Raw genomic sequence first — 17023 nt, forward strand, 5'->3', positions numbered from 1 at the left:
TGCCATATCTCCCGCTCTTGATATTTGATAGACTCACAATCCTAGTTTGCTTGACTGCTCCTCATAATTTAACCCTTAGACTCCAGGTATTACTTTTCTAAGTCTGCACCATACTTTCGTCATCAAATCCCTTCAGCCCAACAAGTCCACACCAACCTTCCAAGAGTAACCCACCCAGACCCATTCCCCTACCCTATACAGTATTCCCCCAGACTAATGCGCCTAACCTACACATCCCTGAACAGTATGGGCAACTTAGCATGGCTGATTCACATAACCTGCACATCTTTGGACAAACCCACACAGACACTGGGAGAATGCGCAAACTCCACACAGACAGTCATCCAAGACTGGAATTGAACCAGGGTCACTGGTGTTCTGAGCCACCGTGCCGCCCTTGCACTTATTTTCTTCAGTACAACCAAGACATTCTTTTGAAGATATACTGTCCAGGATTATCCACATTACTCTGGGCGTTTTCTGACCAGAACTTTGCATAGGTAACCCTTAATATCACCCGCAAGATATTCCAGTCCTCTTGGTACAAGGGCCAGCATTTCACTAGCCTTTTGGATTACTCCTGTCCCTGTTCATGACATATTAATGATCTGTACATCTGCACCCCCAGTGTCTTTGGATGTTCACTGTTTCTAGATTTTTCACCATTTAGAAATACCCCTGTTCCATCCTTTCTTGGTCCAGGATAGATGACCTGACAATGGCCCACAAGAAAATCTATGCTTTCTATAGTATTACCCATTCACGTAGCCTTTTGTTGAATCATAGAAAATGGGAGTAGGTTGCTCAGCCCTCCAAGCCTGCTCTGACATTCAACACGATCATCCAACTCTGCACCTTGTTCCCGCTTTCTCCCGAATGCCTTTTGATCCCTTTAGGCCTAAGAACTGTATCTAACTCCTTCTTGAAAACATTCCATATTTTGGCCTCAACTGCTTTCTGACAGTAAATTCCACAGGCTCACCACTCTCTGGGTGAAGACATTTCTCCTCATCTCAGTCCTAAATGGCCTACCCCCTGCAATATCAATTTGTAATGTTACACTTCCATCAATGCTGTTTACAAAATTGCTACTCTTTTGTTTCCTCTTTGCCATTGGCAAATTTGGAGACAAGTCTTTCTACCCCACCATTCAAGTCAATTATAAAGATAATAAATTCTGTAGATCATAACCTATAAACTGACCCATCATATAATTTGACCCCCCCCCCCCCCCCCCCATTTTCCTTCACCCACAAATCATAGTTTTGCATATGCTCGGTGTATAAGTCCAAATACCCTTTCAGCCACAACATTAGTAGTCAGCCTCAATGTTCCTTCACCCACAAGGGCATGTTTTACTTATTGCAGTCTTAAAACTGGGCACAAGGTATCAATCAGGTCTTGGATGCTGCATTGTGAAAATTTGCAGGAGTCTACACACCAATTCTTTGCATCTGATTCAGACGACAATTCGAAATGGTGGCCACCTATACAGGGAGCTTCATTTTTATACTTGGCATACAAAGCAATCCCTGTTTTAGAAGGGAAGGCTTCAAAGGTTCACTTAATACAGTTCAAACCTGATCCCTGTGGGACACCATTAGTCAAATCCTGTCGATTAGATTTTCTGCCCATTATTCCCATACCATGTCTGCTGCCACTCAGCTAAGTTCTGAATCAACTTTAATTCTCACTCACAGTGTCTTATGAATGACTTATCAAATGCCTTATGGAATTTTGTATAAATAATAATTAATATTCCCCTGTCCCTGTTCCTTTTTCAAAAAGGTTCAATCAGTTTCATTTCAGTAAATTATATGTTTAATAAAATAATCTTAGAGATATGTAGCATGCAATTAATCAAAAGTACCATGTTAAATTCCAAAATGCACAAAATAAATCAAGCCTCACTGTTTCATCAGGCATGACCAATTATTTACAAATCCATGAACCCAGATGAGAAAATTTCATTCTGTTCAGTTATTCTATCCTTACTTATAGATTCTGGTAAGTTCCTGACAACAAACATTAGAATTCCCTAGTTTCTATCTTTAATTTTCTTAAATAGAGTGACAATGTTATAATCTGAAGAAACTATTCTCTAATTAGGAAGATTATGGTGAGGCACCTATAATGTACTCCCAGCTTTAAATCCTGATCTGGAAAACATCTTGGCCTGGGTATTTATCAGTCTTTAGTGCCATTTTTGTCAAGTTTACTGCTAGTTCACTCAAGATGATTTTGGTGAGAGCAGTCTTCTATCCGTTTGCTCAGTTTACTACAGACACTATCATAGTTCAGGTCAGCTTTGCACAAATCTGGAATCTTTAGAAGCTGTTTCATGTTCTTTCTTATCAAACACTATTTTGAGTTTCTGAAGAAGGGTCACTGAATTCAAAACCTCAACTCGACTTTCTCTCCACAGATGCAGCCAGACCTGCTGAGTTTCTCCAGCAATTTCTGTGTTTGTCTCAGATTTCTAGCATCTGCATTTCTTTATTCTATTACTTTAAGTTACATCATAGAAAATTAATTGCTAAATAGTCATGTATATTAAAGACTTGATTCATTTTTCATTAATAAATATATTCTTCCTTTTTTGGTTCTTGGACCTACTGGGCTACATACAATAGGGAACTGTGCTCCCTCCTGCATGTTAATGCAGGAGGGAACACAGAGGTCTAAATAATCAATCACTCATCAAGGACTGATTAACTAGAGATTGATTAACCCCACAAATTACTTTATTTAAAAGAGTAAAATGTATGGGAAAGCAGACCATTGTTGAAAGGCTTAAGAGCAACCTTTTATGATGTCCTGGACCTCCTCCTCAATGGGCATAAATAACACAGATTGGGTAAAGTTCAGAAACTAGAGAGAAACAAATACAGAGCTTGGCTGAATCCTGAGTCTTGGCTCAGCCTGACATGTGAGTGTCAGAAACATGTGTAGAGAAGCAGCTAGTATTAGATGATGCCATCAATGGAATAGTTTTTCAATAATATAACAGTAAGGTTAGATCTGAATACAACGTATTCATGTGTGATGAACAGTGTTAACAGTAATAAGGGTAACACAGTAGTCAGCACTACTGCCTCACACCTCCAGGGACCTGGGTTCAATTCCACCCTCGGGCGACTGTCTGTGTGGAGTTTGCACATTCTCCCCGTGTCTACATGGGTTTCCTCTGGGTACTGCGGTTTCCTCCCGCAGTCTAAAGACGTGCAGGTTAGGTGGATTGGCCATGTTAAAATGCCCATAGTGTTCAGGGATTTGCAGGCTGGGTAGGCTAGCCATGGGAAATGCAGGGTTACAGGGAAAGCGGGTTTGGGTGGATGCTGTTCGGAGGGTCAGATGGCCTGCTTTCATACTGTAAGGATTGTATGATTCTCATGAAACTTGAGTCTGAAAACAGTGTTTGTTCATAAATGGGGACAGACCATCCCTAACTGTTAGGTTGTTAGCCAAATTGCTGTGGATCTGGAGTCACATATAGACCAGCAGATTTCCTTAGTACCCAGACTAGGCCAGCCTTTTTAATTTTAGATATTGTGAATCCAGATTTCACCACCTGCTTAGATGGGATTTGAATCGATATGCCAGTCTTGCTGGATTGATTGCCCAGTGACATTATCACCACCGACCCCTTGACAAGTCTAACAATTTATACAAGTGCAGCTTGCAAATCCATCACAGATTAACTGTCAGGCAGAGTCACAGCATTAAATACATGCCGCACACAGAGTTCTTAAAGATAGCCTCTCTTAAAAAATACTATATGCATACAACACTGTCCTAACTAAAGGGGAGCAACCATTAAATGACTGACTGTCCAGTAATTAGCCTGAGGAGGGATTCCACAAACCTCCCCCCTCAAACACAGGAAGTCCTGCTTCCAAGAGCAGTCTGCCAGTCAAAGTGGCAACATTGCAGTATCGATGTGAAGCCAATCCTGTGATGGAACCAGGGATGCCTTTCATAGCTACTAGCAGCCGCTATTGGGCAAGACAGTTGGTGTAATTCTTACCCACTGTCAGGATGTTGCAATGGAGACAAAGGAGCGTAGGTAGGTGGCATACATGGTGGCCACCAGATATGTACACAATTCCTGTCTTAAACCCACCAGTGGGAAAGCATTTGATCCAGTCCATTTTTAGGGAAATCAGTTCCGATTGTCCTCAAGAAATGAAGTAATCCACTTATTCTCAATCAATATCCAATTAAAATCACTCTGCCTTTATTTCATTGCTTGCCCAATCTTTGCATTTATACAGTCTGCCACTTTACAGCTTCTACTCCCACTATGATCTTAAATCCTTTTCTCCTTCTTAACTCTGCATCTAAACTCTTCTCCACAAGTTACCTTCATTTTATGCCCTCTCATAATCACTCTATCATTTTGCCCTAATCACTAAGTTAATTCCAGCCTCTCTCTAGTATTGTTCTACTGTGCCAGTAGGTTATTCAATGTAGGATATTCAATTCTCGGGTCTCAATAATGAGTATCAATACTACAATTCATTTAGTTTGTTCCTTCTATTCTTTGTGTTTCTATAAAGAATTTATTTGGGTCACAACATCTGACTTGTCCATCAGATCTAAGGTTTTATAAGCAGTTACAATCCCATCAGGTGATAAAAGCAATATCTTTATCAGCCCTGCAATTCCCAAAACAGAGGAACCTCGATAATCCGAAGGACCCGAGCGGGGAATATTTCAGTCAATTAATCGAATTTTGGATAATCGAATGCCAGAATACATAGTTTAGCCAATCATCAGGACCTTGCGATCTTGCTGGATAATCCGATATTCGGATAACTGAATGCTGGATAATTGAGGTTCCTCTGTACATTTTTTACAAAGATTTAGGAAGTCTTCTTAATAAAGGGTGGCACGGTAACTCAGTCAATAGCACTGCTGCCTCATAGCTCCAGGGTCCCAGGTTTGATTGGACTCTCAGGCAATTGTCTGTGTGGAGTTTGCATATTCTCCTTGTGTCTGTGTGGGTTTCCACCAGATGGTCTGGTTTCCTTCCATAGATGTGCAGGTTAGGTGGATTAGCCATAGGAATTGCAGGGTTACAGGGATAGGGTAGGGGGATGGGTCTGGGTGGTATGCTCTTCAGTGTAGACCTGTTGGGCCGCATGGCTTGTTTCCAGACTATAGGAATTCTATGTTTGAAGCTGTTCAGACATACTATTGGGATTTGCATGGCTTGAACCTGGGCCTTACCACTGTGCCACGTGACCCCTTTAACTGATAGCTACACATCAAATTGAACCCTAAGGTCTGATTTTAAAACCTGATATTCTACCAACTGAGGTATTGAAGGTTCAGATAACATAGCCAACTGCATTTGAACCTAATATCTAAACTGGCATATAATCAATCCCCTTAAGCAATCAGCCACAATCAGCAATTGACATTTTTAATCACTCCACCTTGACATATTATGATACATGGCTCAGAGGAAGTGGCACTTGAAGCTGGATCTTCTGTCCTATGGTCAGGCACTTTCAATGAATCATAAGAGCCATCAATCAAGTGCTTGTGAGGTTATTATAAGTGAGGGAATGCAATGGTTAATTCACATTGGGGAAAGTGGTATTATTGCTCGACTATTAATCCTGAAACTCAGCTAATGTTCTTGGGACCCAAGTTCATAGCCTGCCATGGATCCAATGTAGACAAAACAAAATCTGGAATTAAGAATCTACTGATGACCATTAAGCCATTATTGATTGGCGGAAAACCCCATCTGTTCACCGATATCCTTCAGGGAAGGAAATCTGCCATTCTCTGGATTAGTGGTGCTGGAAGAGCACAGCAGTTCAGGCAGCATCCAAGGAGCTTCGAAATCGACGTTTCGGGCAAAAGCCCTTCATCAGGAGGCTTTTGCCCGAAACGTCGATTTCGAAGCTCCTTGGATGCTGCCTGAACTGTTGTGCTCTTCCAGCACCACTAATCCAGAATCTGGTTTCCAGCATCTGCAGTCATTGTTTTTACCTCAATCTGCCATCCTCACCTTGTCTGGCCTACACTTGACTCCAGACCCACAGCAATGTGGTTGACTCTCAACTGCTCTCTGAAATGACCAAGCAAGTCACTCCATTCAAGGGTAGCTAAAGATGGGCAGTAAATGCTGTCCAGCCAGTGATCCCCATGTCCAACAAGTAACTTAAAACATACACACACATATGCAGATCTTACAACAACCACAGGTAAATAACCAGATAGTCTGTTTTAAGTGGGATTGATTAAGGGCTAAATATGGCCAAAACGTAAAGTGCTGAACAATTTTCACAATGCACAACTCTTGTCTTTCAATTGATAATGAATGAGGCTGTAAAAGCAGTTGCCTGATAATCTGGCTTTTGTCTTTTCAACCACTGATCTACCATCTCTCCTCAGGCAGATATACGATGGACAAATTCCATCCATAGAAATAAAGAATCACAGAATGGTTACATTTGGCCTATTGTGTTTGTATCAGCTCTTTAATAACAACTCACATAGTGCTGTTCCCTGCTTTCTCCCTGTGGTCCTGCCCATTCTTCCTCTCAGATAATGATCCAATTCTGTTTTAAAAACCAAGATTGACCCTGGCTCCACCATTCCAGATCCCAGCCACTCACTGTGTGGAAATGTTTTACCTCGTGTTTCTGTCGCTTCTTGTGCCAAGGTTGTCAAATCTGTGCTCCCTTGCTCGCAATCCTTCTGCCATTGGGAACTATCTACTCTGTCCAGATCTTGAGAACCTCAATTAAATCTCTTCTTAATCTTCCCCTTTTCCATGAAGGAATGCCCAAATTTCTCCAAGTGATCCACGAAACTGAAGATGGCATTCTGGGAGCCATTTTCATGAACCTTTTCTGCAATTTCTGTAATGTCTTCAAATCCCTCCCACCATGTGGCATCAGAACTGGATGTAATTCTTCAATAAGGACAAGTCAAGTGTTTTATGCAGGCTTAACGTAACTCCCAGAGCAAACCCAAAACCCATCTGATTCACTTTCTGTCATCCTTATAGTTACACTATACAGTCATTGAGCTGTTGAGTAAAAGCAGGCTTTATGCTCTAACATTGAGTCTGCAACAGGTTCAAATCTGGGGCAGTACCTCAGAATTGATGGGTCCTGCATTACCTGTTTCCCTGCATATTTCACTCACGACAACACCTCTCGCCTAATCAGAATTCACAGGCTACTCAAATCAGCTCTCTCCTCTCATACAGTAGAAATGTTGATTTTATCCCTTGCAAATTGTCCTGAAGAGTGTGAGGCAAAAACCTTTGACAAAATGTGTCCTTTTCATCATCTGTAGGCAGCACTTGACTGTTAACAATGTGGAATCTTAACTGTTCATGTGTAAAGTGACATTTCCAGGATGAACGTGAATCAGCTGAACGATAAGGCGGAGGGAGAAGACTGGAAATCAGAGATGGATTATCTCATGATCTCTCATCACTTTGATGAACAGTACATTGATTATATTACAGTGTGGAAACAGGCCCTTCGGCCCAACAAGTCCACACCGACCCGCTGAAGCGAAACCCACCCATACCCCTACATTTACCCCTTACCTAACACTACGGGCAATTTAGCATGGCCAATTCACCTGGCCCTGCACATCTTTGTGACTGTGGGAGGAAACCGGAGCACCCAGAGGAAACCCACGCAGACACGGGGAGAACGTGCAAACTCCACACAGTCAGTCGCCTGAGGCGGGAATTGAACCCGGGTCTCTGGCGCTGTGAGGCAGCAGTGCTAACCACTGTGCCACCGTGCCGCCTACATTGAGGATGGATGTGCAGGGCCTGTTAAAGTTGAGGGCAGAATCTTGTGGGGGCAGTGATATTCTCACTTGTTGGCACAGGTGAGTGTCCTGGGCTGTCCTTTTACAGGACGGTAAGCTGACCCACTCGATAGGCCAGCAGCAACTCCACTAACAAAATCAATGACCCTATCCCTCCACCCGGGAGGAATTGTGTTACTCGCTCAGTATTCCGGACTCTAACCTGCTGTTGTAGACAATGTATTTATATGATGAGTCCAGTTGAGTTTCTGGTTAGCAACCCCTATGGTGTTAATATTGAGGGATTCAGTGACATTAATACCATTGAATGTCAAGGGAAAATGGTTAAATTGTTTCTTGTTGGAGATGGCCATTGCCTGACATTTGTGTTGGCATGCATGTCACTTGCCACTGTCAGCCCAAGCCTGGATATTGTCCAGATCTTGAGGCATTTGAACATAAAACACTTCAGTATCTGAGGAGTCACAAATGGCACTGAACATTGTGCAATCGTTATCAATCATCCCCACTTCTGATTTTATGATGGAGGGAAGTTCATTGATGAAGCAGCTGAAGATGATTGGGCCTAGGACAATATCCTGAGGAACTCTGCAGACATGTCCTGGAGCTGAGATGACTGAACTCTAACACCCATGACCATCTTCCTATGTGTCAAATATGACTCCAATCAGTGGAAAGTTTTCCCTTGATTCCCACTTATACGCCTCAGGAGAAAGTGATGACTGCAGATGCTGGAGATCAGAGCTGAAAAATGTGTTGCTGGAAAAGCACAGCAGGTCAGGCAGCATCCAAGGAGCAGGAGAATCAACGTTTCGGGCATAAGCCCTTCTTCAGGATTCAGGATTGTGTTGTAAATGCTATTCTGAGCATTGTAGTACATATATGACAAAGTATAAAGAAGAGAATCATGTGAGAATGATCAAATTTGTTTGCGACTCATTATTCTGCTCAGTATATATTGATGTGAAAAAGAAGACAACATTCTGAAATTAAACCCAATGTTTGGAATGGATGAGCTCTCCAGTCAAGTGACACATTCTTTTTCATGCTATCAGCAGCTTTCATTTAGCAAATAAATCCTTTCAGCAGAGTAGGATATAAATTAATCACAAGTGACATTGCAGAGCAGCCAACAGTGAAACAGTCACATCTCATTCTGGGAAAGGAACTCAGTCTAGATGTAAAGAAAGCGACTCTATTGCCGTGGCCATGCATTAGATCCCTGAAGTACTGATGGATATTTTTAACTCATAGTTTCAAAGGGTGTTTTGGAAAATGCATTAATGTAGCCAAAAATTATTTGTGGAAGTGGCTATCTGAAAATGTCACAGAAGTGAAGGGAACTTCGAACAGTCCTTCAAAAGGGAGGGGGATGGAAGAGGCAAGCCAAAACAGACTGAACAGTGAACTCTTGTGACTACAAATATAATGGGGCTGACAAACAACAGCAAGTTACCCCCTATAGTTTATGCCCCAAATTGCAGGCACATTTTGCATTTTTCCCTTTGAAGAATACACAAGGACAGAGGTATCAACTCCACTGGAATGTGCTAGTGGAGCTGAACATTCTCATGTGGACCAGCCTGTGTTCAATTGTTAGTGTGCTTTGAAGGTCATGGTTGAAGTACTATTCCCTAGTCATTCCTGTGTTGCAGGTAAACAAACTCTCTCACTCTAAGAGTTGTAAGTCAGCTAGCTAGCAGCCAGACAACATGAAACAGGGCAGCAAAGAACTTTCTCCCATCTTGAATGCTGGAATTCAATCATAGCCAGAAGGAATTAGAACAACAGAATCTCAACCAAACATGCATTATGAACAATTGTGAAGCCGATTGCTCCACCATCAATGTTAACACAATGTTAACACATCCTTCACTGCAATGGAAGAAATGTTCAACTATCTGCCTTCACAAACAATTCAGAGACTGATCCGTACGTCTGTTTTATTACACTTCTGCCTTTTTGGACCCACCTCTAATTTCCACTCCATAGGTATATGTGTTGGGTTATGTCTGTGCGTCGGTGTTACGTTATTAACTCTTCTCAAATTTAGGAATTAAGAAACTCACTCTTTGTTAGTTAAAGAAAGCCTGATTAAATTGGATCCTTTTAAAATATAATTTCATTTGGGTCTGGGAGAGGGTATTCACAAGGGAAGATCCCTGTTTTCAAATTAACCCTGTTGTGACCCACTGGGGAGGTGGGTGAATAACGACAAGGAGTCAATTCATCCCTCCTCACCTCAGAACCCAACAATTTGGACTATTCTGTCTGAAATTGTAACAATTTTGGAAACCTCGCCCAATTTTGTCAAAACACTATCAATCAAATTGTGCTACTATCCAAAATGGATTTAGAGCACAGTCCAGCTACAGTCTGAATGCTCTGACTGTTGTAAAACATTATTCTGTTACCTCTATTCACATTTTTCCAATTCATCCTAAAGCAGTGATATCGGTTTGTTGTGGACTCATGAGAAGATCTGACCTCCATGAGATCTGAGGGATGACGCTACAAAGCAGCAGATAATAAAGGCTATTCTGATTCTGATTCTGGTTAATCCACCTCTTCAACCATTATGTCAGTGTAATAGTTATTGGGGCAATGGTGGTCCAGTATTGCTACTGGACTTTATAATCCAGAGGCCCAGGCTAACAATAGCCACTGGTGGAATTGAAATTAGTTAATAAATAAAGCATCATTGATGGTTTTCACACAAAAAAATTAATGTATTTTAGGGAAGTAAATCTGATGTCCTTACTTAGACTGTCCTATATCTATTCCCAGAAATGTGGTTGACTCTTAATTGAAATGACATTTAAGGACCATTAAGGACGGGCAACAAATGTTGGCCTTGCCAGTGAAGCCAACTTCCCATATAAGAATAAAAACATTACACAATAATGAATCATGTCCATTCTGGCAATAGGAACATCCAAAGCAACGCTAGTTGTAACACTGACTGTTCAGAGACATGTAGCTAAGCAAGTGGCTTGATAGTATTGCTCAACATCTGCTACCCTAAAGGCCATTTTACTTCTCATTATGCTTTGGACACCTCCATTTGTCTGTGTCATCTTGCTTTATCCTCCTATCTTTATACTTCAATAATACAGGGACCCCCTCCAGTACAAGACCATATCTATGCTCCTGATACCTGGAGGGAAGGAAGATCCCAGCCTTAACATTCTGGGCAGAATTGATGGAAAGAAGGGCCTGTGCCCGAAACGTCGAATCTCCTGTTCCCTGGATGCTGCCTGACCTGCTGTGCTGTTCCAGCAATAAAGTTTCAACTGGAAAGAACAAATGTCAAGCTGGGTTGCTCGTTGTCACGGATATCCAGTGATTCACTGTCCTGAAAGATTGCCTCGTGCAGACATTGGGAGTGAGATTGGAATGGACTTGGCTGCACTATCCCATCATGATGTAACAGGCCAATGTTTCTCCTTGCCCATCGGAGTTACTCAGGGTTCCCAGTGCCTGTCCAACTGGCACCAGCAAAATCAGCAGCTTCAAAGGGAAAAGGGAACAGGCTCCAGCATTGAAATAAGTAACTGATTTATGCCAGGCTGAACAAAGTGTGGCACAGAAGTAGCACATGCACCCCTGGGAGACCCTGCACCCTTCATCCAATCCCACTGGTATGAGCACAAAATCTAGACCCAACACTGCAGTCCATGGATTGTACCGTACTGAGATTGGTCACTGCATTCTGACATTACAGTGGTGGTTAAGATTGAAAAGTATACCCCTTAAAGCACTTTGTAACCCCTGAGGTTGCAAAAGGCACTATTCAAATGCATCTGCTTTCTCTCTTTAACAAAATCTTGTTTAATTAAGAACCAAAAGCAGAACATCCCCTGCTTCCAACACTTGCTCCCAGTCACTCAGGAATTCAGCAGCAGAAGGAGACAATTCAGTCTCTTTGAATGGGTTCCGTTACCATTTAGTGAGATAATGGCTGATCTGTGACTTAACTCTACATCTGAATCTTTGCCCCAGTGTAAAAATGGTTGGTGAATAAAGAGGTGTGGAAGAGGTGTTTCAAATTTTAACCCTATTTCATACATGGAGGGTTTTTATAATTCACTCCTGAAAAGTTCTGATGGTATTTTCTTTTAGAAATGTCCTGCCTTAAACTCCCAAACCAACAGAAATCATTTCTCTCTATCTGTCATGGTGGTCTAATAAACAATCGTTTGTCAGGAATTGATTAATTCTGTGTGTTAGTTTATTCAAAACAGTAAAACACACTATAAGTTATCAAGAAAACATTGCAGCATCCAACTGGTGTCTGTGTGTGCAGCTTGTGGGTGCTAAGTAGACCATCAGGTGGAGTTACAATATTGTATACTTATGGTGACCTTAAAGGTGAATCCTCTTAAAGGCAATGTTTGCATACAACACTATCTACTCCCCAAATTATGTTGAAAACAGTTCAAAATATCCCAAAACAAAAGAACTGTGCATTAGATTACCTACAGCATGGAAACAGGTCCTTCAGCCCACACCAACTCTCTGAAGAGTAACCCACTAATGCTCCTATCACTATGGGCAATTTAACATGGCCAATTCACCTGAGCTGCACATCTTTGGGCTGTAGGAGGAAACCCACACAGACACAGGGAGAATGTGCAAACTCCACACAGACAGTCGCCCAAGGCTGGAATTGAACCTGGGTCCCTGGTGCTGTGAGGCAGCAATACTAACCACTGAGCCACCGTGCTGCCCCACTAGGAGGGGACAACTAGGGGACACAGTTTCAGCACAAGTGACCGGCCATTTAAAACTGGGGTGAGGAGGAATTCTTTTCACTGCAGGGGTGGTAAATCTTTGGAATTCTTTACCCCAGGAGTCTGTGGAGGTTCCAAAATTGACTTTGCTCAAGACTGAGACTGATAGATTTCTCTACTAAAGATATCAAGGGACACAGAGATAGTGCAGGAAAACTATACTGAGGTAGAAGATGAGCTACGATCGTATTAATGGGCAGAACAGACTCAGGGGGGTTGAAGGGCCTACTCTTCCTTCTAATTCCTACATTCCTGTGTCCTCATCTCTGCATATGCAGCTGTCAATCTCCACTTCACCATATGTCTGTGAAACACTGTTTACCAATAATGTAGGTGCTACATGAATGCACGTTGGTGTGTTTTTAACACCTCTTAAGAAATGTGATGACAACCTGTCAGCTGAACTCGGTTTCAGATATCATTCTAAGTGGAAGAAGCTGCCACAATCCTTCTAATTCTAACAATTCCTGGTGTGAGGAGACGATTAACCCAGAGAGACTGGGGAGCCTTAAACATCCATCAAAGTTTTACCTGCACATCCACCAATATCATTTATTGTATCCGTTGCTCCCGATGCGGTCTCCTCTACATTGGGGAGACTGGATGCCTCCTAGCAGAGCGCTTTAGGGAACATCTCCGGGACACCCGCACCAATCAACCACACCGCCCTGTGGCCCAACATTTCAACTCCCCCTCCCACTCTGCCGAGGACATGGAGGTCCTGGGCCTCCTTCACCGCTGCTCCCTCACCACCAGACGCCTGGAGGAAGAACGCCTCATCTTCCGCCTCGGAACACTTCAACCCCAGGGCATCAATGTGGACTTCAACACTTTCCTCATTTCCCCTTCCCCCACCTCACCCTGCTTCCAAACTTCCAGCTCAGCACTGTCCCCATGACTTGTCCTACCTGCCTATGTTCTTTTCCTCCTATCCACTCCACCCTCCTCCCTGACCTATCACCTTCATCCCCTCCCCCACTCACCTATTGTACTCCATGCTCCTTTCTCCCCATCCCCACCCTCCTCTAGCTTATCTCTCCACGCTTCAGGCTCACTGCCTTTATTCCTGATGAAGTGCTTTTGCCCGAAACGTCGATTTTATTGCTCCTCGGATGCTGCCTGAACTGCTGTGCTCTTCCAGCACCACTAATCCTGAATCTGGTTTCCAGCGTCTGCAGTCATTGTTTTTAGCCAGTATTGATGATAACACGAGGCTTCTACACTGTGTAGTGAGGGGCGTCTGATTGTCAGATAAATGACACTGAAATGTGAGCAAGCAGCCAATGCTACACTCTGAAGACAAATGGATTTGTTTTCTGTCAGTTCTTTGCTACAAACCAGCTTGTTGAGGCTTGCTGTGTTGCAGGATCACCAGCCCAGAACCCCATGAGTATTACAGATTATCTTTATCACTGATGTTGCTGCTGTGTTCAAACCGCCTTCCATTGAGATTCACTCATCAATGGAGTAATGTGTTCTGTGATAGCTCTGATTGTACGAAGCCACTGCATTCCTCGAGGATTTTCCTGCTGATCCCTCGAGTGTACAGCGATAAACTTCTCAAGCTGCTGATAGTGACAGTGCAGCAGTCTGCCAAGCCTAGGGCATTCTGAACCCACTCCCTCAGACATTTAAACAGCATTGAACAGCCAAGGTTATAATTACCAGAATCTTGCGATAGCGATGATTGTCAGCAACAGGATGAGCTGGGTCGCCTGTGGGTACAGAGGCTCTGTCGGGCGTCATTCCCCACCGTGCACTCCTGTAGCAAACTAACGATGTAAGGAACAGGATTGCAGTGGGCTCTGACCAAAGATAAGGCTGCTTCTGAAACGTCCAGGCATCTGCTGTGTGTGTGCTTAATAAATCCCTCCTCTCACATAGTATTGTATGTTACTGATTATCTCAGTCCCGAGAAAGCTGTTCCTCTGGGTTTTGGGAACTGCACTGAGCTCTCATGTCAATACAAACAGGAGGAATGTGAGGGGAATGTTATTCTTTATCACAAGGGGAACTGAATACAAAAGTACAGATGCTGTGCTTCAGTTATGTAGTGCATTAGTGAGGCGACATAAATACAGTATTGGTCTCCTTATTTAATGAAGGATGTTAGTGCATTGGAAGCAGTTCAGAGAAGGTTTATTTGACTCACGTCTGGAATGGGAACACTGTCTTTATGAGGAAAGATTTGACAAGCTCGACTTTGCTAACGTTGAGAAGTGTATGAGACAGCTTTATTGAAACAGAAGGGGAATTGGCAAGGTGAATATGGAAGGGATATTTCCTCTCCAGAACCAGAATCTACTTGTTATTCAGCCTGTTGACACTCCACTCACAGTCTTTGTACTTAACTGTTGACAATTTTAATTACCTCAAATTATCTTGCCATTACCTCTCCACCCTATATTTTCTGTGCCTGTGCACTTCCCTCCACTTTACCTGACCAAGGAGCAGCACTCTGAAAGCTTGTGATTTCAAATACACCTATTGGATTATAACCTGGTGAGGTGTGACTTCTGACTTTGTCCATCCCAGTGCAATACGAACACCTCCACATCATGGCTTCAATTGACATCTAAAACTAAAGGGCACAGTTAAAAACAAGAGGTCACTCATTTAAGACAGAGATGTGGGGAATTTTCTTCCAAGAGAGGGATGTGAGTCTTTAGAATTTCCAGAGCCAATGGAAGCAAAATGCTTGATTTTTTTAAGGTAGAGCTAGGTAGATGATTGATTAGTGGCTTGGAGAGTGGGGTATGTAAGGATATTGAGGAGGTAGGTCCAATGGACCAATCAGATCAGCAAAGAATAACAGAGCTAACTGGCTAACTGGCCTAATCCTGCTCCTTATTTGTATGTTAACAAAACAGGTTTTTATCTCTTTACCTCCTCAGCATTATCAACATTTCAGATCACATAAATAGTAAACCTACGATGTTTAGCTGTACGGTCAAAGTTCAGCTTTCTTCCATGCCAGCAGTGTGATGAGCTAATTAGCCCCCCAAGTGAGTTCCCAGTATCAGTGAAGGATCATCAAGTGAATTCTGCTATGTACAGGGTTGTGCAGAATACTAGGAAGGCGGAATGCTATTCCCATCTTCAGAGATATTAAACTAAGCGCTTGCATTTATCTAGTTCCTTCCAAAAAATCAGTCAAAGCCCCGAATCTGTGCGCTGACCTCAGAGGAAGCTTGCACTGCAGTGACTGTAGCTGCCTTCATCCCCAGCAAGTGCAGGTCAGTTACAGTCAAAGCTGCGAATTGGGAGAAAGAATTGCATTTATGTAGCACTGCTAATGATCATGTGACACATCAAATCATTTTACTGCTAAAATTGTGTGTTTTATGTGTGGTCCCCATTGCACAGTAGTGGCAACCACCATGTACACAGCAAGATTCCACAAATGACAAACTAGTAATGACCTGATTACTATTAGCTTTTGGTTGAAGAATAAATATTTGTGTGTACACCAGAGAGGGCGCTCTGACCCAAGCCCCCCCACCCCCATGTCTGCCATTTTTTTTCTTTTTTTGTATATTATCCTTTTCCCTTTCCTATCTTTATTGCAGCTTAATTCTCAGAAGGTGGCTAGCTGACACTGGAAGATGTGGAAATCTGTGGTGTAAGAAAGTACCAACAAAGCGGATCAGTAACCATCCACCCAAGCCCTGAACACACCAAGCCTGCTGCACAGGCCCCTGCCTACACTGCACTGAGGGTCATGGACCAAGGGTCAAACTATAAAATGTCATGCCAGACCGTAGCTTGACTGGAAGAAAAATGTAGTGTCACACTCTGGGTGCATTGCCAAATCTTATTGCCCATCCAGTCAGACTGAAGTGGTGGTGGACAATAAGACTTGGCAATTTTCTAATCATGGAGATAAATGGTTGGACTCTTTCTGGTGCATTGTCAGAGCAGTTTGATGGTGCTCACATGGCCACTTCAGGGGGCAGTTAAGGGTCAAGCCCATTGCAGTGGGTCTGGATTTGCTCAGAAGACCAGTCTGGTGGAGATACGTCTGAAGTGCAGTTCCTGCTGAAAGGCAGCAAATAACTCTATGATTTAACTCTAAGATAATCTGTGATTAGCAAATGTAGAAACATAGAAATCAGGTTAGGAGTAGGGCTTTCAGACCTTCAGGCCATTTTGACCCAGTGACACTAAAGCAACAGCAATATATTTCCAAGCCAGGATGGTAAGTGCTTGGAGATGGATATATAGGTGGTGGTTTTACCAAAAGTCTGTAGCTCTTGTCTTTCTAGGCAGTAAGTCATGGATTTAGATGACGTGTGAGTTATTGCAGTACATCTTGTAGATGATACACATTGCTCCCTCTGTGCATTGGTTCTGAAAGGAGTGAGTGTTGAATGTGGTGCCAATTAAGCAGGCTGCTTTGTCCCAGATGGTGTCAA

At 42.8% G+C, this 17023-nt stretch overlaps 1 protein-coding gene and 1 long non-coding RNA gene across 2 annotated transcripts in view; one reads left to right on the top strand and one right to left on the bottom strand.

Annotated features, from left to right (window-relative positions):
- tmcc3 (transmembrane and coiled-coil domain family 3) overlaps window positions 1-14401 on the bottom strand; it is a 112631-nt gene extending 98230 nt beyond the window's left edge. The window contains exon 1 of the mRNA XM_043713327.2: window positions 14274-14401. Coding sequence (XP_043569262.1) covers window positions 14274-14354 — 81 coding nt within the window. The 5' untranslated portion in view covers window positions 14355-14401. The remainder of the gene's footprint in view (window positions 1-14273) is intronic.
- The window catches only part of LOC148145905 (uncharacterized), a 125026-nt gene extending 108831 nt beyond the window's left edge, over window positions 1-16195 (top strand). The window contains exon 6 of the long non-coding RNA XR_015761197.1: window positions 16178-16195. This is a non-coding gene — a long non-coding RNA (uncharacterized LOC148145905). The remainder of the gene's footprint in view (window positions 1-16177) is intronic.
- Window positions 16196-17023: the final 828 nt, after the last annotated feature.

This window comes from Chiloscyllium plagiosum, unplaced genomic scaffold (assembly GCF_037043375.1).
Source record: "Chiloscyllium plagiosum isolate Xiang-an unplaced genomic scaffold, Cpla_swu_hap1 HiC_scaffold_23, whole genome shotgun sequence".
NCBI classification, from domain to species: Eukaryota; Metazoa; Chordata; class Chondrichthyes; order Orectolobiformes; family Hemiscylliidae; genus Chiloscyllium; species Chiloscyllium plagiosum.